General features: G+C 50.3%; 3 protein-coding genes across 5 annotated transcripts in view; 2 read left to right on the forward strand and 1 right to left on the reverse strand.

The window, feature by feature from the left end:
• The first annotated feature begins 405 nt into the window (after positions 1-405).
• Positions 406-6,095, forward strand: CENPT (centromere protein T). 2 transcript variants are annotated; one of them, XM_027119545.1, is made up of 13 exons: positions 406-605; positions 1,687-1,777; positions 1,917-2,004; positions 2,112-2,208; positions 2,329-2,465; positions 2,578-2,614; positions 2,830-2,978; positions 3,647-3,847; positions 4,160-4,480; positions 4,733-4,823; positions 5,421-5,597; positions 5,677-5,781; positions 5,863-6,095. In XM_027119545.1, exons 1-13 carry the CDS (start codon positions 493-495, stop codon positions 5,984-5,986), a joined length of 1,731 nt encoding a protein of 576 aa, XP_026975346.1. In that variant the 5' UTR covers positions 406-492; the 3' UTR covers positions 5,987-6,095. The 2 variants fall into 2 exon arrangements, with proteins under 2 accessions (XP_026975346.1, XP_026975347.1); XM_027119546.1 differs by having other exon boundaries at positions 3,686-3,847.
• A 122-nt stretch (positions 6,096-6,217) lies between these two features.
• TSNAXIP1 (translin associated factor X interacting protein 1) lies at positions 6,218-24,296 on the reverse strand. Its single transcript, XM_027119570.1, is given in 14 exon segments — positions 6,218-6,505; positions 6,716-6,822; positions 6,917-7,043; positions 7,252-7,361; positions 7,462-7,608; positions 7,762-7,887; positions 8,122-8,249; positions 8,326-8,374; positions 8,553-8,662; positions 8,665-8,721; positions 9,144-9,279; positions 9,616-9,809; positions 19,814-19,916; positions 24,036-24,296. Coding segments are annotated over 14 exon segments (1,752 nt in total). The 5' UTR covers positions 24,153-24,296; the 3' UTR covers positions 6,218-6,264.
• RANBP10 (RAN binding protein 10) overlaps positions 23,855-24,474 on the forward strand; it is a 67,039-nt gene continuing 66,419 nt past the window's right edge. The window contains exon 1 of one of the 2 annotated variants that reach the window (XM_027119543.1): positions 23,855-23,970. The gene's annotated coding sequence lies outside the window, so the exon portion shown is untranslated. The remainder of the gene's footprint in view (positions 23,971-24,474) is intronic. The other variant, XM_027119542.1, reaches the window with a different exon arrangement.

The raw sequence follows: 24,474 nt of genomic DNA on the forward strand, positions 1-24,474 counted from the left end.
GCCCAAATGTGTCTCTCCTCATCTTCGGAGAGGGAGATGAGAATGAGAGACATTCTCACAAATAGTCCCTGCTATTTATTCATGACCTGGCTTATTACTTGTCAGATCCTGAGTTAAACATTATCTAATTGACTCATTACACACACACACACACACACACACACACACACACACCCTTATTAGGTGGTTATCACCCTCACCTTACCTTAGGTGAGGAAACCGAGACTTCGACTGGCTGCACATACTTGCCCAGGCTCAAGGTAAGGATGCCCACAAAACCCGTTTGCTACCACCACTGTACACACCGGGCGAAGCCGGCGGCAGGACTAGAACTGCAATTCCCGTGGGGCTGTGCGGCAGCCTCGCGAGAGTTGACCTAAATTCAGCAGCATCGCGAGAGTTGGCTTAAATGTGGCGGCGGGAAGGCGGTGATCTGAAGCGGCTGCTGAAGGCCAGCTGCTGAAGCGGCTGGGAGGGCTGGCTGTTGAGGCGATGGCGGACAGCTATAGCCGGGACAGCGAGCCTACGACGCGCACGCTGCTACGGCGCGTGCTGGATACAGCGGATCCTCGCACCCCGCGGCGACCCCGGAGTGCTCGGACTGAGTATGTGAGGGCGCTGCCCCAACACAAGAACAACCTGAGGGAGTGGGCGATGGGGTCCAGAGCTGACCCTGTTTGGAGACGGAAACTGAGTCTCGGAGAGGAGCAGAGTCCAGGGCTCTGAGAACAGGCTCCTTTCTCCTCGCTGGGATCGGGTCAGCTGTTTGTGCGCCCACCCCTGAGACTCCAGGCCGCTCGGGACCTCAGAGCTCAATTATACAGGCGTCCTTGGGGGTCCGCTTCTGGAAGCGAAGGATAGGTGCTCAGAATCTGGACCTCTGCTATGTTCTCTAGGCCAGTTTTCTCCAGAGTATGTCCAGGCATCTGCCCTGAACAGTCTCCCAAGCGGTTCCCAGCTGAAAGATGGGAAAGGAGTTGCAGAGCGTAGCCTGGGTAGCAGTCAGGAGGCAGGAACTGGAAAGATGCTTTGCTAGAGAGCAGCGAATTTGGCCTGACGTGGTGGGAGTGTCAGTGGGTGAGGGCTGTGGTGAGCTTATGGTGCAGAGAGGGTGGAAGATGGCATCTGCTGACTTCCTGGGGCAGTGCAGTTCCTTTATAGACAATGGGAAGCCATTCATTATAGGTTTTAGACCTGTGAGTGATGAGGTGGGAGTTGTGCCAGAGGAACATTTATGTGGTTCTGGAATCTGAGAGGGTATTGGATTGGAGAGAGTAGGGCTGGGGTGACCCATGTGGAGGTTGTTGTCAGACCCTGACTAGTACTTAAAAGGTTTAAAAATATTGAAATATCCCTGAATTGTTTTAGTGTCTAGAATGGATACATTTCCAGTTGTTCCTCTTATCTGTGTGGTTAACCCCTACTTCTGCTGTAGTCACCTCAGTGAAGCCTTCCTCAGCCCTTCTCTCTGGCTGGGTCATCATATTCCTTCTCTCTTCCCATACCCCTCGGCTCCCTTTCATCCACAACCCTGTTGACATAGAACTGGGAATAGGCCTGTGGGAGGGCAAGTGGTTTCTGGTCCCTGTCCCTGAGGGTAAAGGACTTCAGCCAAGATCCCTGACGAAGACCCGTCGCTAGTTCACCCTCCCTACATAATTCTCACAGTTGCTGCTCTTTACACAGTGTCCAGAGAGCCCTGCTTCAAACACCTTCCTCTAGGAGGCTGAGGAGCCAAACAAAGACGACTGCCAGGCGTTGTTCTAATAGAGCCAGGGTAAGTGCTCTACCCGCTGATCACTACAGGGCTCTGGTTGCCTTCGGGGGCTCTTGAGTTATAGCTCTGCTCTGGAGCCCACCTTGAGGGACTGTCAAGGCAAAGGAACAAATTGATTGCTTGATGCTTTTACCCAAAGTCTGTTGACAGATTGGCCCATGTTCAAGCCAGTGGACACTTGGAGGAACAGACACCCCGGACTCTGCTGAAGAACATCTTACTAACTGGTGAGTGAGCACTGGCCTGCAGTGAGAATCAGGCACCAGCCCTGTGATATCTCTCATTTAGGGCAGCCTTCCCTGCCAACTCCACTCCCTCCTTGCTATTTCTACAGCCCCGGAATCTTCCATCCTAATGCCAGAGTCAGTGGTGAAGCCAGTGCTGGCACCGCAGGTGGTCCAGGCTTCCAGACGGGAAAGCGGTCGGGGCAGGTGCAGTAAATTCCCTCCTTGGGCTAGGCTGCTGGGCATTACTAGTCAGGGAGCCTCTTGGGGCTCTAAGAGCCGGAGTTGGGTGCCCTGGCTTGTCTGAGAAAAGCTCCATCCTTGTAGCCTGGAGTTGCAGCTTCCTGAACTTGAGCCCCCCACAACCCTGGCTCCAGGTCTGCTGGCTCTTGGCAGAAGGAAGCAGAGACTGAGGTTGTCAGTGTTTCAGCAAGGAGTGGACTTGGGACTGCCTCCCTCCCAAGGTGAGGTCCTGGACAACACCTGTGGCCACCCTCTCTGTCCTCTGGAGAGACTGAGGAGGACTGAGAGAGGCCTGGGTAACTTATTATGGTTTCTTTTTACATCCTCTTGCAGAGCCTCATGGGAATGCTGATGCCTCTCCCCTCACCAGGTGCTGTTGCCTGTTCCGGGAGTTGGTGGAGGAGAGGCTTGGGGAAGGGGGTGCTGAATAGAATGCAGTCTGGCCATAACTGCTCCATGCTCACAGCATGGTGGCTGGGTTCTAAGAGATGAGAGCACCGGGGCAGCTGGGGGACTCCTGGGGTGGGGGAGGGTGGTTGGACCTCAGGTACCTGACTTTCCTTTGTGCCTTGTCCCTCCCATCAGCTCCCTCAACTTGACCTTCGCCACACCTCTGCAAACACAATCAGTGAAGAGGCCTGGTTTGGCCCGCAGACCTCCTACCCGCCGAGCTGTAGATGTGGGTACACTTTTGCAGGATCTGCGAGATACTTCCCTGGCCTTGGCTCCTCCAGGTAAGGTTGAGATTTCTGTCTTCTGGCCTGTGGGGAAAGTTTCCCCCCATGATTGATGGGAGGTGCTGCTGAGTCCAGGGTTGCTCCTCTCTCCTTTGAGTCAAGAACAGTGAGCAAGCCTGGCCAGTAGGTTTATGAGGACTTTCTGCTTTCTTTCTGCAAATTGCCTCTTGTCTTCCGGGGGCCCAGTCTTAGTCCCTCAGTATCTTCCAGGACCCCATATCCTTGAAGAGCTACAGGACTGAGGGTAGGAAAGGGGTGTGATATGGTGGCTGGAGCTTATTGGGAGGTTAAAAGAGGCTAGGTTTCAGGATCAGCTGTTCAGTCAGAGCTGACCTGGGAGCCTGATTCCAAAAGACAAGTCAAGTTCACCAGGATAAGAGAAGGGTTGCAGGCAGAGGGACCTGAATGAAAAGTGGAGAATGGAGGCATGGGTGAGCAGATTGGGTGGGGCAACCTATGGAGCCTGGGAATGCCAGGCTAAGGAGCAGGAAGGTAAGCAAGGAGAGCTGTGGAAGGGAGATTAGGCTTAGAATAGGCTCAGTCTTCTCTCTCTGAGGGCCACTTGGGCAAGCTTGTGGGTCCACTACCCAGGCCCTGGTGACTGGCTAGCAGAACAGCAGGTGGGCGTGCAAAACACTGAGTGCCAACTGGACCTTGATCTCCAGATGACAGCCTCAGAACCCCTGTTGCTACTCTGCCAACAGACACAGTGTTGGAGGACACCCAGCCCTTCTCCCAGCCCTTGGTTGGCCGTTCCCCCAGTGTGCACCACTCCCTGCCTTGCCGCTCTCACTCTGGGGCTAAAGATGTGGAGAGGGCTGCCAGTCGCAGGACATGGAGCAGTGGGCTTGGGCTGCAGAACAACGGTGAGTATGTGGGGCACGCAACCTGGAGCCAAGCCTAGCTTAAGCAAGAATTGGCATTGGTGTTTTTTCCTCCTCAGGCCCATATATGTACCCCGTCACCCCCGAGTCCCTTTGGAGGGCTGTTGATCCCTCCATCCAAGAGCAGAGTCAGTGTTGGGCCAGGAGATTCCAAACCAGTACCCTGGGGCTGCCTCTGGCCCTCTTCCTTCCTTGATGGGCTAGGCTGGGTTTTACTACTCCATCTTTACCTTTCTCAGGGCTACAGCCCTGGCCTACTGCTTTTCCAGCCTATATTCTCTCCCCTTGATTCAGGTGCTGGGAAAGCAGCCCAGCTTCTGGCAGGAAAGGTGAAGGAGGTTGATGCCCTTGCTATGGGCTTTCCGAACATCAGCAGTAATATCTCTGGAGAAGATGGAGTAGAGCCCTTACAGAATGGAGTAGGTGAGGAGGCAGAGGAAAGAATGGAAGAAAGCTTGAGGGAAGTGGAGAAGGCAGCAGAAGCACAAGGATCCGCCAGAGCAGAAGAGCTTGAAGGACACATAGAAGTGACCGAAGCAGAGGGATCCTGGGGGGCTATCGAGGCCAAGGAGCCAGAAGGATCTTCAGGGGATGAAGACACCTCTGGTAGAACAGGTAAGGGGCCCAGTGCAGGGATCAGGGGGTGGGTGGGTAAGGGACAGCTATGTCCCTGGCCTTGGAGGAGGGGCTTACCTGGCTTGTGTTTCTGGGCACAGGTGGTCTTGGGCCAGGGAAACTCTGAAAGGCCCCTTGCTTGGCTGGAGCTAGATGGAGCCCTCGAGGAACAGGATAAGGAGGCTGTGGGCCTTCAGGGTTGAGTGAGATGGTCTGGCCTGTGCCCTCTGTAACCCTGCCCTTCCTCTGCAGCAAGCCCAGAGTTGGCCTCCAGCACCCCAGAGTTCCTTCGGGCCAGGCGACTTCAGTTTCTTGAGCCAGCTCCACCGCCTAGCACTGCAGTGTAAGATCCCACGACCCTGTTCCACATGGGCCTCTTGGAAGGGGGCAGGTACTGAGGTTGGCATTGGGTACCACAGAGTTATCACTCTTATCACTCTTCCTTTAGGTATATAGATGATTACCCAGGAGAGCACCCTAAGGTGGGCTGGATGGGGCCCACTCAGCACATCTGTCTGGTGCCTGCTTGCAGGGGCTTAGAGGAGCCTGGGCAGGGGGGAAGTGCCTAGGTTAGTATGCAGTCAGAGAAGGCTTCCTGGAGGAGGATTAGCAGAATGGGACAGGCAGAGTGGGCTGAGTAGGGGGAATGTCCATGCCAAAGCCTGAGGATCATGGGCCTGAGCAAGTACTGGTTTGTATGATGAGGCTAGACTGGGACATTGTGTCCAGATTGTGGAGGGTTGGGGCCCCAGGGAAAGACCAGGCTTCTACATAGCCCCCTGTCCCCACTGCCCCCCAGAAATGGTTGGAGCTGTTGGTCCAGCCTGGCCAAGGAGCACAAGGGCCCCAGTCTTGGCAGGAGCCAGCAAGACTTATGTTTGATTAGCGGCCTCTTTAGGTAGCAGCAGTTCAGCTAACTCTGTTCACTCCTTGCCCCTAGGTTACCTTCAGAGCCTCCGGAGCCTCTGTCGGCCAGGCTTCCTCCCAAGCCCCGAATCCCTGGCTCCAGACCCCGTCAAGATCCCTACAAGACTGGACTGAACCACTATGCGAAACTCTTTAGCTTCTATGCTAAGATGCCTATGGAGAAGAAGGCTGTGGAAATGGTGGAGAAGTGGTGAGTCCTTGACACTTGGGGTGGGGAGAGAAGCCCCTCAGATCATGAACAGTCTGTTTTACTCCTACTTTCTTGGCAGCCTGGACAAGTATTTCCAGCATCTTTGTGACGACCTGGAGGTATTTGCTGCTCATGCTGGTCGCAAGACTGTGAGGCCAGAGGACCTGGAGCTGCTGATGCGAAGGTAAGTGGATGGAAGCAGGGAGGTGCTGGGTGTGGGAGTGCTGGCATTGATTCTCTCATTCTCTATCTTCCTCTGCTGCAGGCAGGGCCTGGTCAGTGACCAAGTCTCCCTGCATGTGCTCGTGGAGCGGCACCTGCCCCTGGAGTACCGACAGCAGCTCATCCCTTGTGCATTCAGTGGCAACACTGTCTTCCCTGCCCAGTAGTGGCCAGGCCTCAACACCTGCCCTGTCCCTACCTGGGGCCCCTTGGCCCCACATACACTTCTAGGTTTCCTCCCTGCCCCCCAGCATCAATAAAATGTCACAAACAGAATATGCTGTGCTTTGGTGCATGTTCTGGGACCAGCCAAGCAGCGACCAACCACCCTTCATAACTTGACTCCCCAGCATAACCTAGAGAATAGCATGGGTTCAGACAAACAATTTTATAACAACAGTCAGAGGTTAGCAGCACGGGAGCACTCAGGCTGCCCACAGTGGCCTCAGCTTGCAGGTTCCTGCTCTCAGGGCCCCATACGCCTAACATCACTCATCTGAAGCTGTTCCAGTGCAGCCTGGAGCCTTATCACAATGCCTTCTTCCTTTTCCTCGCCCTCTTCTGGCAGTTCTGTCATGGGGAGCTGGAAGGCCTGGCTCAAATAGCTGTTTAGGGTCTGCTTGTCCAGGCTGGGATCAGTGTTCATCAAGGCCTCACGTACCTTGGGTAGGGTCACCTCATCGTGGCTGCCCCCACAAAGAAAGAGAGAGATAGACCTTGACTGTCCTCTCTGTACCTCAGACCCCAAGATGCCCTCTCCCAGGCTTGAGCAGTATGTAGTGCCCAGCAGCAAGCTCGGTGCATAGGGAGACCTGGGGCTTGAGGTGCTACTCTGTGGCCCAGCCTGTAGGACTTGCCTATGACTAAGTGAGCCTGAGGTCCCCAGGGTCACTCACAGTTCCAGGTCCAGCTCCTGCTTTAACTCCTGTAAGTATTCATCCTTTTCATCCATGTACTGTTCCCACAGCTTTTGTACAAAGGGCACGCTCTGGCCCTCCTTGTCCTGGGAAGGGGCCACAAGGCAGGGTGAGAGTACACGGGCTAGGGTCCAGCAGAGGCTAGGGCAGGACTGGGCAAGTTCCTGGGCCCCAACCCACCTCCATAAATAATACGCAGTAGTTGAGCAAGTCTGCATTGCTGCTGCTGGGATGCCAGCCCCCTGCCTCCATCAGCTCCTGAATTCTCTCGTCCTTCTTGAAGGGGAAGGTACTCTTGGGGGCAGTGCTGTAGGGAGACACGAGGGCTGACAGGCCTGGCTGATGCCTGCCTACCCATCTCCCCGCACCCCTCTGCCAGCCCCACTGGTGCTCAAAAGGGCAGAATGCACTGAGTCTGGCCTTTTCCCACCAGGCTCCCCTTCCCCCTGCACAGCTAGGAGCTTGGCCAGAGGTCATGCTGGGCTGAAGTTCGGGGTGGCCAACTGGTCTCGCACCTTAACTGCGCCATGGTTAGTAGCCCCTCGTTCTGGCTGTCAGCACTGGTCATCTCCTTCAGCAGCTGTGCTATTGTCTCCTTCTGCTTGATGTACACACTCTCTTTCCTCTAGGGGGGAAGCGTTGACCATCTTGCTGTTTCCTAGAGGGGTGGGGATAGAGCTGGCCTATGCCGGAGACAAAGGGTGGAGGGCCAGGCCCAAGCTTACCTTTCCCATCAGGATTGCATAGAACTGACTCATGACCTCATTGGAGTGGAAGAGCTTGGTATATTAAAAAATGGTGTAAGCCCAGGCCATGGCATCACCAGACCCAAAGCGACGCTCCAGGAAATTGAAGAAGAAATCTGGGAACTTCTGCAGGGTAGGGGGAAGACTGCTTGGTCCGCCTGCCCCACGTCTGTTGGCCCTCCTCCCTGTTCCCTAGCACCTTGAGGGACACCCCCACCCCCCCATGCACCAGAGGACTCAGGCAGCCACACCAGGCCAAAATGGCTAGAGAGATCTGACCTGCTCCTCAGTGATACGTTCCTTCCAGGCATCCTTGAGGAGGTTTACCACATCCTTCTTGGTTGGCTTCTTGTTCTGCATGACACCATCAAACCGAAGGAAAGGGGGGATGGATTCCCCATAACCCTGTATGGAACCATGTCAGCTTATCTCTGGGCCCCTCTGTAGCCCCACCAGCAAGCAGGGCAGAGCCCCAGATAGTTCCCCCAGAACCTCAAGTCTTCTCAGCAGCAAGAAGACTTGCTGGCCATTCTGACTCTGGCCCCAAGCCTCCTGAGCCCAGGGACTTCTCAGCAGCAAGAAGACTTCTGGCCATTCTGACTCTGGCCCCAAGCCTCTTGAGCCCAGAGACTCCCCTACCAGACCAGGGAAGAAGTCTTTCTCCTGGAGCAGCCCCTCGCCAATCTCCAGGAGCACATCCACCAGCTGGTCGCTGTTCTTGCCCTCGGCCAGCATTTGCCAGCGATCTCGTCCTCCAGCCACCACATCTGCAGGTGGGGAGAGGGAGCTGGAGTCCAGACCACGCACTTGAGCAGTCCCTAGGGCTCCCATGGCCAGCATTACCTTCACACTTGGACCAGTCTGGCCGCGGTATGGCCGTGCGCTGGATCTCCTGCAGCTCGGAGTAAAACTGGTCCTGCTCCTTCAGCTCGTGTGCAACTGCAACAGCATCTTGTGCTCCTTGCAGAACTCTTCATAGTCGTCTCTCAGGCTGTCCAGCTGTGGGCAGGGTGATTGGTCCTTGCTACTCACCTGCATGGCCCTTCGCTACCCTGCCTGCCCACCAGCACCTGCTCCTGCAGATCCTTGAGGGTCTTCTCCTGCATTTCAAAGTCCCTTCTGGGCACCACGTCTCCAAAGTTGGCCTTCATGGTGTTGAGTTCCATCTGCCTGCGGGTCAGTCTTGCCGGGCCATCTTCAGAGCCACTGTTAACTTCACAGGGTCCTCCTCCCAGACACCTGCCAGGGGGCCCGCCAGCTCATGTCACCCTGCCTCTGGTGCCTGTAGCCCAGGGCAGGGTTGAGTGTCCCTTGGGGCATGTCCCAGGTCTTCCTGCTCTCCCAGCTTGGGAACCCCTGAGTCTTTCCACAGTGCTACGAGCATAGGGCTTTGAGCTTAAATAGAGAAGCCCAGGATGTGGAGTACCAGGCCTGTCCTGCCCTTAGGGAGTCTAGGCTGCTTCAGCTGCCAGTGATTGTTTCCTTCGTAAACAAGTCTATGATTCTCAGGCCAGCTCAGAAGATCCACAGACCCAGGTGGCAGCAGGAACATCTCCCATCGTGAATGAGCAGATAATAGGAGAGTTGAATGAATAGGAGTGGTGAGAGCCAGACTCCTCTCCAGCGCCTCTTCAGGGTAGAGAAACCCACCTTGGGCTTACCTGGGGACTGGGCTAGTGACATGTCTTCCCGCTGGTACCGTAGCTCATTCAGGTCTGCAATAAGGATCTTACGGGCATCTTGCTCGCTGAGGTAGCGCAGATACTCCTCAGCCAAGTTCTTCCTCAGTTTGGTCACCTGTTGGGAAAAGAACAAGAAAGGTAGAAGGAGGAGGAGACTGGTCATTCCTGAGAATCCAGCAAAGTGCCGAAGCTTCCTCCTGTGGAGAAAATCTGGCAGCCAAGGAGCGGGACTCTGCTGGCATTTGGGGCCATACCAAGCCAGTGCTGAGCTGAGGAGGAGGGCAGCATGTGGAGAGAGGGGTATGGGGGGAGGTGGTGGCTCTGTGTATCATTCCAGGCAGAAGGGTGGAGAGAGCTAGGGGGTCACCCCAGGGCTGAAGGCCTGAAGGTCACCCCTGGGGTGGGAGTGGGAGGAATTGAGGGAGTTGGTCACCATATTACTCCCTTTCACCTCACTCTGCAATGAGATCTTCTCATTCTTCTTATCAATGAGTTTTAGCAAATTCATCTTCTCTTTCTTCAGCATGGAGATTTCATCTCTCTCCTTAGCCCTCATGGCCAGGATCCTCTCGTTGCAGTCCTCATTCACAGTGACAAGCTTCGCCTTCAGGGGCTCCAGAGCCCGAATCTTCTCCCTCTGGTCGGCTAAGCAGGGACAGGTGGGAGAGTCCCTTTGGGGCCATGGAGGACAAACAACCAGGAGACACTGATCCTGAGGTCGCAGTGAGTGGCTGTGTCCCTTGCAAACTCGAGGAGTCTATACATGCCTGTTCAAAGCATAGCTCCTGCTTAAGTCCTTCTTGCACTTGCTTTTAAACCAGGGGCAGAGTCCCGATGAGGACCAGGGTCTCACCTATGCCCTTTACCCATACGGCCTTTAGTCCTGCAGCTGCACCATGCCCAGCACCTCCTGAGCCTGGTGAGGGAAGCCCCCTCACTTCCCAGGGGTACACCCTCCCTTCTGGGCTTCACTGTCAATAGAAAAGATGCTCTATTTCCCACAGATACTGCCCCACCATGCTTCCCAAGAATGGGAGGTAGTCAGTTGCCCTGGGGTGCCCTATCACATGACAGTGTAAGCAAAAAGGCTAAGGGGGGCTTGGTGACCTCAAAGCCCAGTTTGTAGCTGCCCCAGCCCTGCTGCAGAACCCAGAAGGTCAGACTAGGATCCTCTCTGCCTCTTCCAGGCTGGGGCCAGGCAGGGAGGCTGCAGTCTTACCCAGAATCACCTCATATGCATTCTTGATGGAGGATAGCAATGGCTTGTATGTTTTGAAGTCCTCTATGAAAAATTCAAAGATTTCTCTGTAAGGCTGGCAAGAAAAGGGAAACTGTCACCTCCTGGCCTATAGCTGCCACTCTCAGTGGGACCTAAGTTTTTCTTTGCTTGGATTAGAAGTGTTCTAGCATGAAGCTGCCAGGCAACTCACATTCAAATAAATGCCACAGGCACCACTGGGGTCTCTCACAGTCAGGGAGCTGAGGGGCGGCTCCATCCCTCTCAGCTGCTCTCTGGTGACCTCTCCTGGTGCTGTCTCTGAGACCTGGCAGACGACCTGGGTCAGGACCTCCCCCTCTCTACCTGAGCCCCCTCTGGCTCTCCAGGCAGCCAGCCTCCTCCATGCACTGTGCTTCAGCTGGCCTCTTACCAGCACCCCTCCCCATCTTACAGCTCTGTGGGGGCAGGAGAAGGTCTAAGGCTCTAGCTTCCAAGTAGAGGTATGGTTTCCTGTCCCACTCAGACACACAGGAAGCTTTCGGAGGCAACACTGTGTATTGGAATGAGCACAGGCTCCCGAACCAGCCCTGAGTTTGAATCCTAGCTCCACTACTGCATAGCCGGATGCCTTCTCTGAGCTTCTGCTTCTTTGTTGGCGAGGTTCCTTTAGCTTGTGAGACCATATCTAAGGCCCCACTCAGAGCCTGGCACACAGACAGTGCTCAGCAAATGCTTCTGTCAGTGACTAAGTCAGAAGTGAGGGATTCCCAGTCATCATTTCCATCTGAGCAGGGATTGGGTGATTCCTTCCCTAATATGCATCAGAATCTAGGTTACATCTAGATTTCTCTCTGTAGCTGGCTAAGTTCCTCAAGCTTGGGGCTGTTGTTACTGGGCTGGTAGACATTGTATGACCCCTGCTTGCCCAACTGCCGGGATTTAGGCTCCATTCACTGATACCCAGTGACCCAAGGTCGGTGCTGGGGATCACAGAAGCGACTGGAGTCAGCATTCAGGCCACCTGACTCAGGTAAAGAAACCCAACCCTCAGGAGAGTTTTGGTTCCATGCTGGTAGACTTGCCTGCTCACTGGCTTTGTTAGAGAACAAGTTTCTCTTACCAGGAAGGGGAACCCAAGAGAGCTGGGAAAGGCTGGTCTCACCTGAATGTCTGAAGTGCCTAGTCCTGGTGAGTAAGGTTTCTTCCCAGCCCTGCCCCTGCCCTCCCCCCAGTTATTCTGTGGCTCTGACCTGCAGCCTTAGCTCCTGGGCAGAATCTGTGCCCAGGTCCAGCAGGAGGAGCTCCTTGCGTAGGTAGTTCTCTAGTTGCTCTAGGTACCTTGGCTTGGTAGTGCCCAGGGGCTGCTGCTGCCAGCTACTGCAGGGAGTGGTGGACTGAGATGTGATGGACACCCCACCAGGCCCTTGTGCCCTGGGTCTGGGGCAGCAACACCCCTGCACTGTTTCTGGGCCCAGTCCGTCCACCATCAGGCTAACCCTGGTTTACCCTACTCGCTTCCGGTAGTCATCTGAACAGGGCTTTCGATTATGCAGAATGGTCTGGTCACTGATGTATGTGGGCCTTGGGGACAGGTGGCCACCGATGGAGAACGGACAGGACTATAAGAAGGGACAGGTGGGGTTACCATGACAATATTGCTCCCCTTCCTGATGTTCCTCTCCAGGCTCCTCCTCCACTCCTGGGTTCCCCCCCCAACATCTCTTAATATGGTTCATAATTAAGACTGTGGTCCTTAGAGTTAGAGAGGGATTAGATTAAACCCTAGGGCCCCCTCATTGGTTATGTGGCCACAGTCTGAGCCTCAGTCTTTGCATCTGTAAAATGGGAATGGTTGTGCTCCCCATTGCATTGTATTGATGTGAGAATGCAACGAGAAAGAATAGAGAGTGGTTTACACAGACTCAGGCACCTTCTAGGAGCTCAGTAAAGGTGAGTTCTCTTCTGTAGGTTTGTCAGTGAGTATTGAATACCTATGCTATGAAAACAGATATGAGTACTTACTGGGACCATCTCTTGCCCCCACAGCACAGTCCAGCTAAAGAGAGACAGGGGAGGGCAGGCCCAGCCTCAAGCCTGGACTCTCAGGCAGGACTGCAGAGATGCAGCAGGGTGACCTGTGGACCCCGGGGAGGAGACTAGGCTCTACCCCCTGGGAGAGGGGGAGGGGAGAGGTGGTAGGGCCCTGAAGTAGTGGGATCTCATTTTGAACCTTGAGCAGGGGTACGGGGTAGTAGTATTTATGAGCTTGTTTTTTCAACTTTTTATGAAATACTCAAAACATGAGAGAAAAAAATGACTCTCTTACCCAGCGAAGCCTACTTCTAGGGTTCATCCATTCAGTCATTCATTTGTTCATCAAACATTTCTGGGTCCATAGCACATGCCAGCCGCTGCTGGGTTCTGGGACATGAAGGAAGCTGGGGGTATGATGGAAGTGGGATGACAAATGAACTGATAAGCAGGTAGTAACTGAAGCTGATGCAGGTCACAGGAGTGTTGGGGCCCTGACTGGAGGGTGCCAGGGGAGGCTGGTCCTCTTAGAGGAGGAAGTGATGATGTCAGTGATTTCAGTAAAGCTTGAGTGACTTCATGGGAGGAGCTGAGGTCACTCTGGAAGAGAGTGATGTGTCAGGGGAGGTGGGGCGGGGTGCACAAAGACTGCCTGGGTAGCGCCAATACCTCAGGGAAACAGCAGGAGTTTTGAAGGGCTATGAACAGGGGCCAATGCCCAAGGAGGGCAGGCTGGCTGAGGCTGAGGTCTGGGCTGGCCAGTGCAGAGGGGACAGAGATGAAGCAGCAGCTTCATGCCTAAGGGCAGTCCTCAAAGCCTTACTTGTGACTATGAAAAAGTCAGAAAACTGCTAAGTGTCTAAAAACAGAAGATTCTTATACAGGCATGAAATGTTTACAAAGAGGCTTAACATGCACTATATCTCTAAGGGTTAAGTAAAGCCTGAAATTAGAGAATAAGCACAACCAGGTAAGATGAAAAACCAGAAAAGATGGAGGAAATAATCCAAAAGGTTATCAGTAATTATTCTCCAGTGATAGGCCCACGGGTGCTTATGTGTCTGTAATCGTGTATTTTTCAAATTTTTCTACAATGCACATAAGTTACTTTGAAGTTTAAAAGAACATTGAATTATTGAATTCAGTATTAAAGCCTCCTCTGTGGAAGGCCCTGAGCCCAGCTTCCAGGTTCTTCTGAGATGGAGAGAGACTAGGCCTACCACCCATGTCCCACACATCCAGGTTCTAGGAGTCCTTCCAGGCTAATGGTAACTGGATTCTGACCCTCTTAATGTGGAAAATGCCACTGTTTCCTTGGGCTCTTCTTTGCATTCTATTAGTTCTACCTATTTTTTCTCAATCTTGCAGTCATTAATCCTTTCCCTAAATATTTTGGAAAGTACGTAGTAAGCCTTGTTGCTAGGTCCCAGGGAGGACTCCAGCCTCTTGCAAGGGTCTAGGTTGACCCTATCTCTGTACTTCCAGAACTGATGGCATCATACTTCACACTCTTCATAGTCTTTTTTTTTTTTCTAATTGAAGTATAGTTGATTTACAATGTTGTGTTAACACTCTTCATAGTCTTAAGTAACACTCAGCAAATATTGTGGAATAAATATTTAAGGGAGCACAATAATTTAGCTGGATGCAAGGCATAATAAAAATGAAAACACTACTTATTGGGTGTATATGTTCACACATGCTTTTCCTGGGTCCAGAATGCTCCAGCTTGACTATTCAACCTTAGCATCTCAGGGGTTCTCCTTGATACTCTTCCCAATCCCAGCGCCCACACTTCCCCATCATCACATCCCCATCTTCTCTCAGAAACACAGACTTTGTCTGTCTTGTTTACCACTGTATCCACAGTGCCTGGCACACAGTGGGAACCAACAAATATTTGTTGAATAGATAAAAACATAGGGGGGGAAAGAGAGATGATGAAACAGAATTGTAAAGAGTTTAAAGCCCTCCTATCAAAATAAGCTACCTCAAGCAGAGAAAGGTAAAAGACAAATACTAACAGTAATACAGTTGATAATGACAGGTGAGTAGATTTATACATAATTGGAAATAAAGAAGGACAATCTTTTAATGTATACAAAAAACTAATCGTAGGCCACAGATAAGGTGTTAACACATTTTTAAATGAGAAACTGTATACCTTGCATTTCCTGATATAATACAATGAAATAAGAACTGATAATATAAACATACCTCTAAAACACTTAACCATTTACAGAAATTTAAAAATAAATTAATATTTTTCCCGACCCATTTATTACTTAAAGTAAAAATATAACATGTTATAGAAATGTTAAAATTACATGTTCAAAATGTTTGGGATATGATCAGAAAAGCACTCACAAGTTTTTAATTGCTTAAAATCCTTTCACTATCTAAAAATAAATGGTTGGGGCTTCCTTGGTGGCGCAGTGGTTAAGAATCCGCCTGCCAATGCAGGGGACACGGGTTCGAGCCCTGGTCCAGGAAGATCCCAATGCCGCGGAGCAACTAAGCCCGTGTGCCACAACTACTGAGTCTGCGCTCTAGAGCCCGTGAGACACAACTACTGAAGCCCGCACACCTAGAGCCTGTGCTCCTCAACAAGAGAAGCCACCGCAATGAGAAGCCTGCGCACCACAACGAGGAGTAGCCCCCACTCGCCACAACTAGAGAAAGCCTGCGTGCAGCAATGAAGACCCAACGCAGCCAATCAATCAATCAATCAATCGTTCTGATGAACCTAGGGGCAGGACAGGAATAAAGACGCAGACATAGAGAATGGACTTGAGGACACGGGGAGGGGGGAAGGGTAAGCTGGGACGAAGTGAGAGAGTAGTATTAACGTATGTACACTACCAAATATAAAATAGCTAGCTAGTGGGAAGCAGCTGCATGGCACAGGGAAATCAGCTCAGTGCTTTGTGACCACCTAGAGGGGTGGGATAGGGAGGGTGGGAGGGACGTGCAAGAGGGAGGGGATATGGGGATATTTGTATACATATAGCTGATTCACTTTGTTATACAGCAGAAACTAACACAACATTGTAAAGCACTTACACTACAATAAAGATGTAAAAAAATAAAATAAAATCCTTTCACTATTAGGAAAGAAAGCCTCAAGCCTGTGGTTGCCTGAAAAGGAAAAAAATATCATAATAAAAATTTTAAACATAGGAAATAAAAGTAGAAATAGATAAACTGGAAACATGAGAAGCCAAACTTAAAAATCAAGACAGAAAAAGTTTTTTTGAAAGACTATTAAAATTGATGTGATTTTTATAAAAGGACAAAGTAACCCTGGAAGACACCTGGGAAGTTGTCAAAGAAGCACCTAACCTGGTCAGTTAATGATAAGTTTTTCACATTTTCAAGAGGCCAGGCCAACAAGCACATGAAAAGATGCTCAATATCGTTAATTATTAGAGAAATGCAAATCAAAACTACAATGAGGTATCACCTCACACCAGTCAGAATGGCCATGATTAAAAAGTCTACAAATAATAAATGCTGGAGAGGGTGTGGAGAAAAAGGAACCCTCCTACACTGCTGGTAGGAATGTAATTGGTGCAGCCACTATGGAGAACAGTATGGAGGTTTTTTTAAAAAACTAAAAATAGATTTACCATATGATCCTGCTCCTGGGCATATTTCCAGAGAAAATTGTAATTCGAAAAGATACATGCACCCCAATGTTCATAGCAGCACTATTTACAATAGCTAAGACATGGAAGCAACCTGAGTGTTGATCAACAGATGAATGGCTAAAGAAGATGTGGTACATATATACAATGGAATACTACTCTCAGTCATAAAAGAGAATGCAATAATGCCGTTTGCAGCAACACGGATGGACCTAGAGACTATCATATTAATGAAGTAAGTCAGAGAAAGACAAATATATAATATCACTTATATGTGGAATCCAAAAAAATGATACAGGGCTTCCCTGGTGGGGCAGTGGTTAAGAATCCGCCTGCCAAAGCAGGGGACACGGGTTCGAGCCTTGGTCTGGGAAGATCCCACATGCCGCGGAGCAACTAAGCCCGTGCGCCACAACTGCTGAGCCTGCATGCCACAACTACTGAAGCCCATGCACCCTAGAGCCCGTGCTCTGCAACAACAGAAGCCACGGCGATGAGAAGCCCACGCACCACAAGGACGAGTAGCCCCCGCTCACCGCAACTAGAGAAAGCCCGCACAGCAACAAAGACCCAATGCAGCCAAAAATAAATAAATAAATTTATAAAAATAAAATAAAATAAAAATTTAAAATGATACAAATTAACTTATTTACAAAACATAAATAGGCTCACAGGTACAGAAAACAAACTTATGGTTACCAAATGGGATAGAGGGGTGGGTGTGGGGGAGATAAATTAGGAGTTTGGGATTAACATATACACACTACTATATATAAAACTGCTAAACAACAGGGACCTACTGTATAGCACAGGGAACTATATTCAATATCTTGTAATAACCTATAGTGGAAAAGAACCTGAAAAAGAATATATATATTATATATGTAAAGCTGAATTACTTTTCTGTACACTTAAAACTAAGACAACATTGTAAATTAACCAGACTTCAGTTAAAAACAAACAAACAACCAAAAAACAAGAACAAAAACAAAGGGAGACTAGCCTTGAAAATTTCCTGAGCAGACAAAACCAGTTTAGTCATAGAAATAAAGCTTAATTTAGCTTATTTTGGGAGACTTAAAAAATAAAAAAGGCCCATCTTCGTGCTCTGTCTGCCGTTTCTGTAAAGAGAAAAAAGTCACCCTACTTTGATTGCTGGGCATATGCTGCTTTCTTGTCCTGGTTGTTAACAGCTGGTAAGGCCTCCACAAGCGGGTGGTTGGGAGGCGGCGTTCCCGGGAGCTCCGTGCTCTCTGCTTCCCCCTGCAGGTGAAAACGGGAAGGGCGGCCCCGGGGGTCGGGGGCGGCAGGAGGCAACAGCGTCCTCTGGTGGTTGAGAACGGTGTTACTGCCGCCGCGCAGGAGAAAGGGAGTGAAAGAGCCTGGCCCCAGGTCCACTGAGTAGGTGGCAGCTGAGGGGGACGGGGAGCAGGCGCCCCAAGTAATCGGATCTTTCGGGACTGTGGCTGTGCTTGGTCTCCGCTTAGAGTCTACATGCCCCTTTCCCTCCCTGATGTCAGGGTCCCCATGTTTGAAGTGCCCAGCCTCACAAAGTGTACAGCTCATGTGTCCCCAGATCCTCCAGACAAGACATACTCGCACAAAGAAAACCACCACAGCCCACAGTTCTGCACTGTGAGCTGGAGTTATAAATTTGCTCAGATGTGTTTTTTCACCTGTAAGATTTGGACAATGGCTCTTTGCTTGTTAAATAGTAATAACAATCTTATGATCATATCAACAAAAGCCCCCAAATCTTAATAACACAGTATTTTTTTTTAACTTCAGGGAAGAATATGCTTCCTTTTTTTTTTTTTTTTTTTTTGCCACGCCACGTGGCATGCAGGAATGTGGATCTTAGCTCCCAGACCGGGGATGGAACCTGTGCCCCCTATAGTGGAAGTGTGCAGTCCTAACCACTGTACTGCCAGGGAATTCCCCAGCATTCATTTTTATTTTTTTTTAATTTTTATTTATTTATTTTAGGTAAGAAGTGGATTTATTTAGAGAGAAACACACTACACAGACAGAGTGTGGGCCATCTCAGAAGGTAAGAAAGGCACCAGGGTATGGGCTTGTTAATTTTCATAGGGGTGGGTAATTTCATAGGCTAATGAGTGGGAGGAGTATTCCAGCTATTTTAGGAAGGGCCGAGGATTTCCGGGAATTGGGCCACCACCCACTTTTTGATCCTTTTGGTCCGTCTTGGAACTGTCACGGCACCTGTGGATGTCATTTAGCTTGCTGATGTGAGCATATACTGAGGCTCAAGGTCTAGTGGAATTCGACTTGTCCGCCATCTTGGACCCATTGGGTTCTAATCAATTTATGTCATGTCCTCGGGCTATGTCATTCTTTCAAAGGTTGTGTGCCCTGCCCCCTTCCCTCCTGTTTCATTCCCCTCTCAGAGATTTTACTCCCATATTCTTATGGGAAGCAGAGGGCGATAGTCTGTCTTCTGTAACTGCTTCCAGGCTGAGTAGGGGCATCAACCCTGTCTGTCAGGGAGTAAAAATCTCTGGATGCCTGATCTAGGGGCCCCAGGGGCAGGGCAGCTCCTTGTTTTAAGTCGGTATGGGCTGGAATCCTCACATAGCCAGCATCTTAATGTGGAACTATTGTAATTGTTTCCGTAGCCTTTCTATGAATCTCCTTGATGATGAAGCACTTTTTTTTTAACAGCATCAGAGTACAAAAATATAGTTTTAGATGCTATCCCTTCCAAGGTAGTCTCCCAACCAGGTGTTAGTTCCCCGGAAGTCGCAAAGAGATGGCACAGAAGACGTCACCAACGGTGTTGATGATGAACAGGAGTTGGTCTAGCTATAAGCTTATCACTGTCCCTTCGTGGTCACCAGCTGAAACTGTGCACGTCAAATACAGACTTGAACCCACGTGGCCGGGACTCAAACCCGGTCAAAACCCTGATTGGGACTCGAACCCTTGTGGCTGGGGCTAAGACCCAGCCAACACCCACAGTCTTCCAACTGAGATCACACACCTGGTTTCAGGACTTAATGAAGCTCAGATTCTTGACGTCTCATTGCAGAAAGAATTCAGTGAGAGACAAAGTGATAGGTAAGAAGTGGATTTATTTAGAGAGAAACACACTCCACAGAGTGTGGGCCACCTCAGAAGGTGAGAAAGGCCCCCAGCATTCATTTTTATATAAAAACTTTAAAGAACATGAATGGAGGGAGAACCTGTCATGAGGCTGGTAAAGAGTCTCTACCTCCAGTGCAGAGCCAACAGCACAATGGAGAAACATCCTTTACTACTGTCTTCACATACATACAGCAATTATGGTGCACATATACCAGCCACTCAAGTACCACATCAGGCACTGTGGCTGTAAAGACAAAAAGATATAGTCATAGCTCTGAAGGACCTTGACAGATCTGGTGGGACCATCCCAGCACCCAGAAGAATGCCTGGCTCATGGCAGGCTGGATGAAGAAATGAGGTCCACTCCAGAATGCTGCGTTGCAGGGGAAGGTTATCTGTGGGCAGGAGCTGAGTCTCTCTCTGCTCGGGGAGGTCTGGGAAGCCTTTTCCGGTGAGGTGCAGCAAGTGTGCACGTTCCCCCATCCCAGAGCCTGCTGGGCCTGGCCTCTGAGCCACACTCCCCTAACTGGGGAGAAGCCGCTTGGTGGGGCATAGTTCGGGTGGGTGGTGCTTTTGGGTTGCAGAGAGGGAGGCAGAAAGGATCTGGGGATCAAAATTTAGGGTTCCAACAGGACACGGCCACTAACCAGCAGCGTCTTCCGTTTCTGAGAAAGCTTGCGTTTCTGGGTATTCTTGGCTTCTGTGAGGAAGGAATCATCTACGATCGCTCCTAAAGGTCGCAAGTGTGCTCTGCACAGAGAAGGAGAAGGAAGTGGTGGGTGACAGAGCCTTGAGTGGGAAGTACACTTCCACTCTTCCCAGAGCCACAAGACATGGCTTCCTTTCCCCTCAGAGCCAGGCTCTGGGTCTTCCCAGTGCTGCCTCCAGATTCCCAGAGGTGCTGCCAGCAAGCTCCTGGCTCGGGGCCCAAACCATTTTCCCACATTCCCAGAAACCTTCTCATCACTAGAGTCTCAACAACTCCTGCAGTGGCAGGACACCCTCACCATGAACCCAGAGAACCCTGCAGGCCTATACTTCCCTTCAGTGTTTAGCTGTGGCTGTGATGACAGTTCCGTGCATGTGACAGGCACATTCTGGGGGTGTGATACCAAAAGCAGGTGCTATAGGACAAGAAGTACAGGGTCTGGTGTCCAAGAGCCAGGGTGGGAGTCTTGAGCCTCTACTTACTGGCTGATAGGGCCCAGAGGCTGACATCTGTGTTTCCAATAGGGACCCCCTTGGGCAAGTCATTTAACTTCTTTCAGCCCAGTTTCCTCACAAGGAGGTGGAGACATTTCTTGCATTTTCTATCTCACAATGTTGTGAAGTTTAAGTAAGAGTAAAAGAGATATGCAAAAATAACCTGTAGGGACTTCCTCGGTGGCGCAGTGGTTAAGAATCCACCTGCCAATGCAGGGGACACGGGTTCAAGCCCTGGTACAGGAAGATCCCACATGCCGCAGAGCTACTAAGCCCGTGAGCCAGAACTACTGAGCCTGCGCTCTAGAGCCCGCGAGCCACAACTACTGAAGCCCACACACCTAGAGCCCGTGCTTTGAAACAAGAGAAGCCACGGCAATGAGAAGCCCGCGCACCTCAATGAAGAGTAGCCCCCGCTTGCCACAACTAGAAAAAGCCAGCAAGCAGCAACGAAGACCCAATGTAGCCAAAAAATTAAAAAATTAAAAATTAATTAATTTAAAAAAACATTAAAAAAAATAAACTGTAAAAGGCAAGGAGCTGCAGAGATATTAACTGTGACAGCAGGATGTGGGAAAAGTGGATCATAAAGAACCACTTTTAACTCCTAGGCCTCTTGGGGAGAGCCATCATTGCTCAAGCTAGGAAGGCATTTGGGGGTCTAGAGGAAGGGCTGCCTGTGGGCAGTCAGACTTAGGTGGAACAAAAGGAAGAAGTGATCCCAGTAATCCATGGTGGCGGCAGGTGGGAGTGATTTATGCCACCAGATAGACTTGTGTCTTCATTCCCCTTGCTAGCTGGTGGCCTTGGGTATGCTGTTTAACCTCTTGAAGCTCAGTGTCCTTGTTCATAAAACTGAGACAAGGATTACCCAAACTCCAGGGAAGTTGAGAGCAGTGACGTGATCCCAGTTGGGAAACCCTGTCCTGCAGGGTTCTTCAGTCCTACTTCATGGAGCAGTGACACACCAAACTCCAGTTCTCTATTGTCTCTAAACTGAACAAATGTGAGCAAACCATGTCGAATACGCAGCCGGTGTGGAAAAGGAAAGGCTTTTGCTCAGATGTTTATGGGTTTGAGACAGGATGCAGCAGATCAACCCACCTGCTCACTGGGTTAAATCATACCTTCCTGTCAAGACCAGTCAATTTTCTAAACTCTGTTCTTGCTCCTACTGGAACTACCACATGGGGCAAGGTGAGCAAGAAAACTATGGGGAACTCTACAAATCCTGAGAAGTTGCCAGATGGAAAATCTCTGTAGGTAACATGTTAGTTTTTTGTTGTTGTTGTTGTTGTTTTTCAGAAAGAACTCAGTGAGAGACAAAGTGATATGTAAGAGGTGGATTTATTTGGAGAGAAACACACTCCACAGACAGAGTGTGGGCCATCTCAAAGGCGAGAGCGGCCAGTAACATGTTAGTTTTGAATGCCAAGGGAGACAGTAGTCAAAAACAGATTCGCAAATATTAATTTTAAAAACATCTGGGGCTTCACTGGTGGTGCAGTGGTTAAGAATCCACCTGCCAAAGCAGGGACACAGGTTTGAGCCCTGGTCCAGGAAGATCCCACATGCCGTGGAGCAACTAAGCCTGTGCGCCACAACTACTGAGCCTGCGCTCTAGAGCCCGCAAGCCACAACTACTGAGCCCGCATGCTGCAACTACTGAAGACCACGAACCACAACTACTGAGCCCGCATGCTGCAACTACTGAAGCCTGCGTGCCTAGAGCCCGTGCTCCACAACAAGAGAAGCCACTGCAATGAGAAGCCTGTGCACCGCAATGAAGAGTAGCCCCCGCTCGTCGCAACTAGAGAAAGCCCGCACGCAGCAACGAAGACCCAACGCAGCCAAAAATAAATAAATAAAATAAATAAATTTTAAAACACCTGGTAGAGTCTATACACTTATCCAAAAAGCTTAGGATGCTTCTTTAGTATTATATTAAATATTTTACACCAATTCTCAGAGAGGAATGGGAAATAGATTATCTATATTTCTACTTCAAAGGTGGAGAAAACTCAGTTATTTAACTACTGGCAAGCAGTGGGTTTGACAGGGGGTAAATCCTGGTATTGAGTGAAGTCAAGCTACTGAGTTCCATCCACAAATCTACTGTGCCAGGGATGTGAGGCTGAAAGGAGAAAGCCAATGGGGAGGGGAAACCTGCCGCAGGAAAATGCACAATTCAAAGGTCCCTTTATTTATTTTTTTGGGTACACTGTGTGGCTTGCGGGATCTTAGTTCCCCGAGCAGGGATTGAACCCAGGCCCTCGGCAGTAAGAGTGCAGTGTCCTAACGACTGGACCACCAGGGAATTCCCTCAAAGTCCCTTTTAGAGGGTCCTGCTGACATTCGTGTAGTGCTAAGGTCTGGCTCATGCTTCATCATCCTGGCCCTGCTCTAAGGGGAGCTGGAGGAGGACACCCACACTATTCCTCTAAGGGAAGCAGTGAGCTTGGCCCAATATACTATACACCACTAAACACTGGTGAATGAAGAATATGGGCAGGAATGATGTTTTGTACTGTCACCAAATTCAGCATCAGCAATTACATTGTGCTTCCTTCTTAAAATACATGGGGATTCTCTTTCTGAGTCCGTTTCATATCCCTTTCAAACATGATTGCAGTTTCCTAAATCATTCGTGTGTTGGGTAACAACACTCTTTCTCAAGCTTGCTGTCTGGTTTTTGTGATTCATTTCGTGACTTTTCTCGGCTTTGTCTGTCAAGGCGGCATTTAATTTCTTGACTTTTCTAGGCTTTCTCTGTCAAGGCAGCTGACCATGGGGGATTAGAGTTTAGGTGAGATCAGGTTTTTTGCATTAGGAATGAGTAGAAGCGAGAAAGTACATTCATTAAACACTTACTGAATGCCTATTATGTGCAAGAGCTGTCATGAGAGCTTCATATATGCTGCCTAAATTTTCCCAACAGTTTAAGGTGGGCTGTGTCATTCCCATGTTTGAGATATGGAAACAGAGGCCCAGAAATTAAGAGCCTTCTCTTAGCTCTCAGAGCTAGAAAGGTATTTAGCCAAAATTTTTGTTTTAATATGTATACTTTGCGGCTTTCCTGGCTAACGGAGCTTGTTATCATATTTGCAGTGTCCAGATGCTGCACCCCTGAAGACAGGCAGGAGCTACCTTGAGGCCATGGGATGTTCTTGGACTGCTTAGAGATGCTTCTTTGTCATAAGCCAGTGGGTGAAGAGGTTGTTTATCCTTGTGGCTAATATCTCAGGTATGGGTCTCACATGGCTGGGTTCAAATACTAGCTCCATCACTTATAAACATGTGTGAGACACATGATCTCTTCAGGATTCTATTTCTTTATTTGTAAAATAGTGATATTACTACCTCATAGAGTTGTTGTGAGGGTTAAATATGGTGTATAGAGCACTTGGCACATAATACACGCTCAATAAGAAAAAGCTGGCTCTTACTAATGATAAAGTGCGCCTGCCCTTTTACTAGAATATAACGACCTTCCTGGGCTGACAAGTCATCTGAGATTCTAACTGTTTCTGCACCACTGATCCTGTGGGGCTGGAGCCCCAAACCAAAGGACAGAGGCAGGAAGTGCAGAGGTCCGAATCAGGTACCATTTCTCTTTCTGGAAGTACTCAAGGCCTCCTCTCCGCCCTCAGTTAGGCCAGTGCCTACCTCAACGTGGTCGCGAAGCTGGGGCACTGCGGCTTCGGGGAGTCCACGACCCTAGGGCAGCCGGGCAGCCAGCACCAGTGGCCAGGGAAGCTGTGGTAGTTTACAGCCCGTAGCCATGGCGACCAGGTCCCAGCAGCCCAGCGGAGGGGACGGGGTCAGGATTGTGCCACGCCTCCGAGCCCCGCACCCGCGGGCTGGGAGGAAGGCCAAGTAGCAAAGGTGGACTCGAACCGGGAATAGGGTCTCCTCAGAGTCAGTCACTATAGCGGATATGATCCTAGCGACCAGAACAGAGGCAGGGAGATAAACAGAGGCCATGGGGGAGGGAGGTGAACTGAGAGGCCGGAGCCGCGTTGCCAGCGGGAATTGTAGTTTTCGGTGTCCCAGTGTCTCAGCTGAGCAGGCTTATGGCTGAGCGGGTTTGTACTACATCTCCCAG

This window comes from Aethalodelphis obliquidens, unplaced genomic scaffold (assembly GCF_003676395.1).
Source record: "Aethalodelphis obliquidens isolate GAN/ISIS:26980383/991018 unplaced genomic scaffold, ASM367639v1 scaffold20, whole genome shotgun sequence".
Taxonomy (NCBI): Eukaryota; Metazoa; Chordata; class Mammalia; order Artiodactyla; family Delphinidae; genus Aethalodelphis; species Aethalodelphis obliquidens.

What these genes read in the sequence shown, in the direction of transcription:
- CENPT (XM_027119545.1), top strand. Translation starts at nt 493, where the DNA reads ATGGCGGACAGCTATAGCCGGGACAGCGAGCCTACGACGCGCACGCTG. An exon ending in GGGACTGCCTCCCTCCCAAG is followed by an intron (nt 2,466 to 2,577) that starts GTGAGGTCCTGG and finishes ATCCTCTTGCAG; the next exon opens with AGCCTCATGGGAATGCTGAT. An exon ending in GATGCCTCTCCCCTCACCAG is followed by an intron (nt 2,615 to 2,829) that starts GTGCTGTTGCCT and finishes CCCTCCCATCAG; the next exon opens with CTCCCTCAACTTGACCTTCG.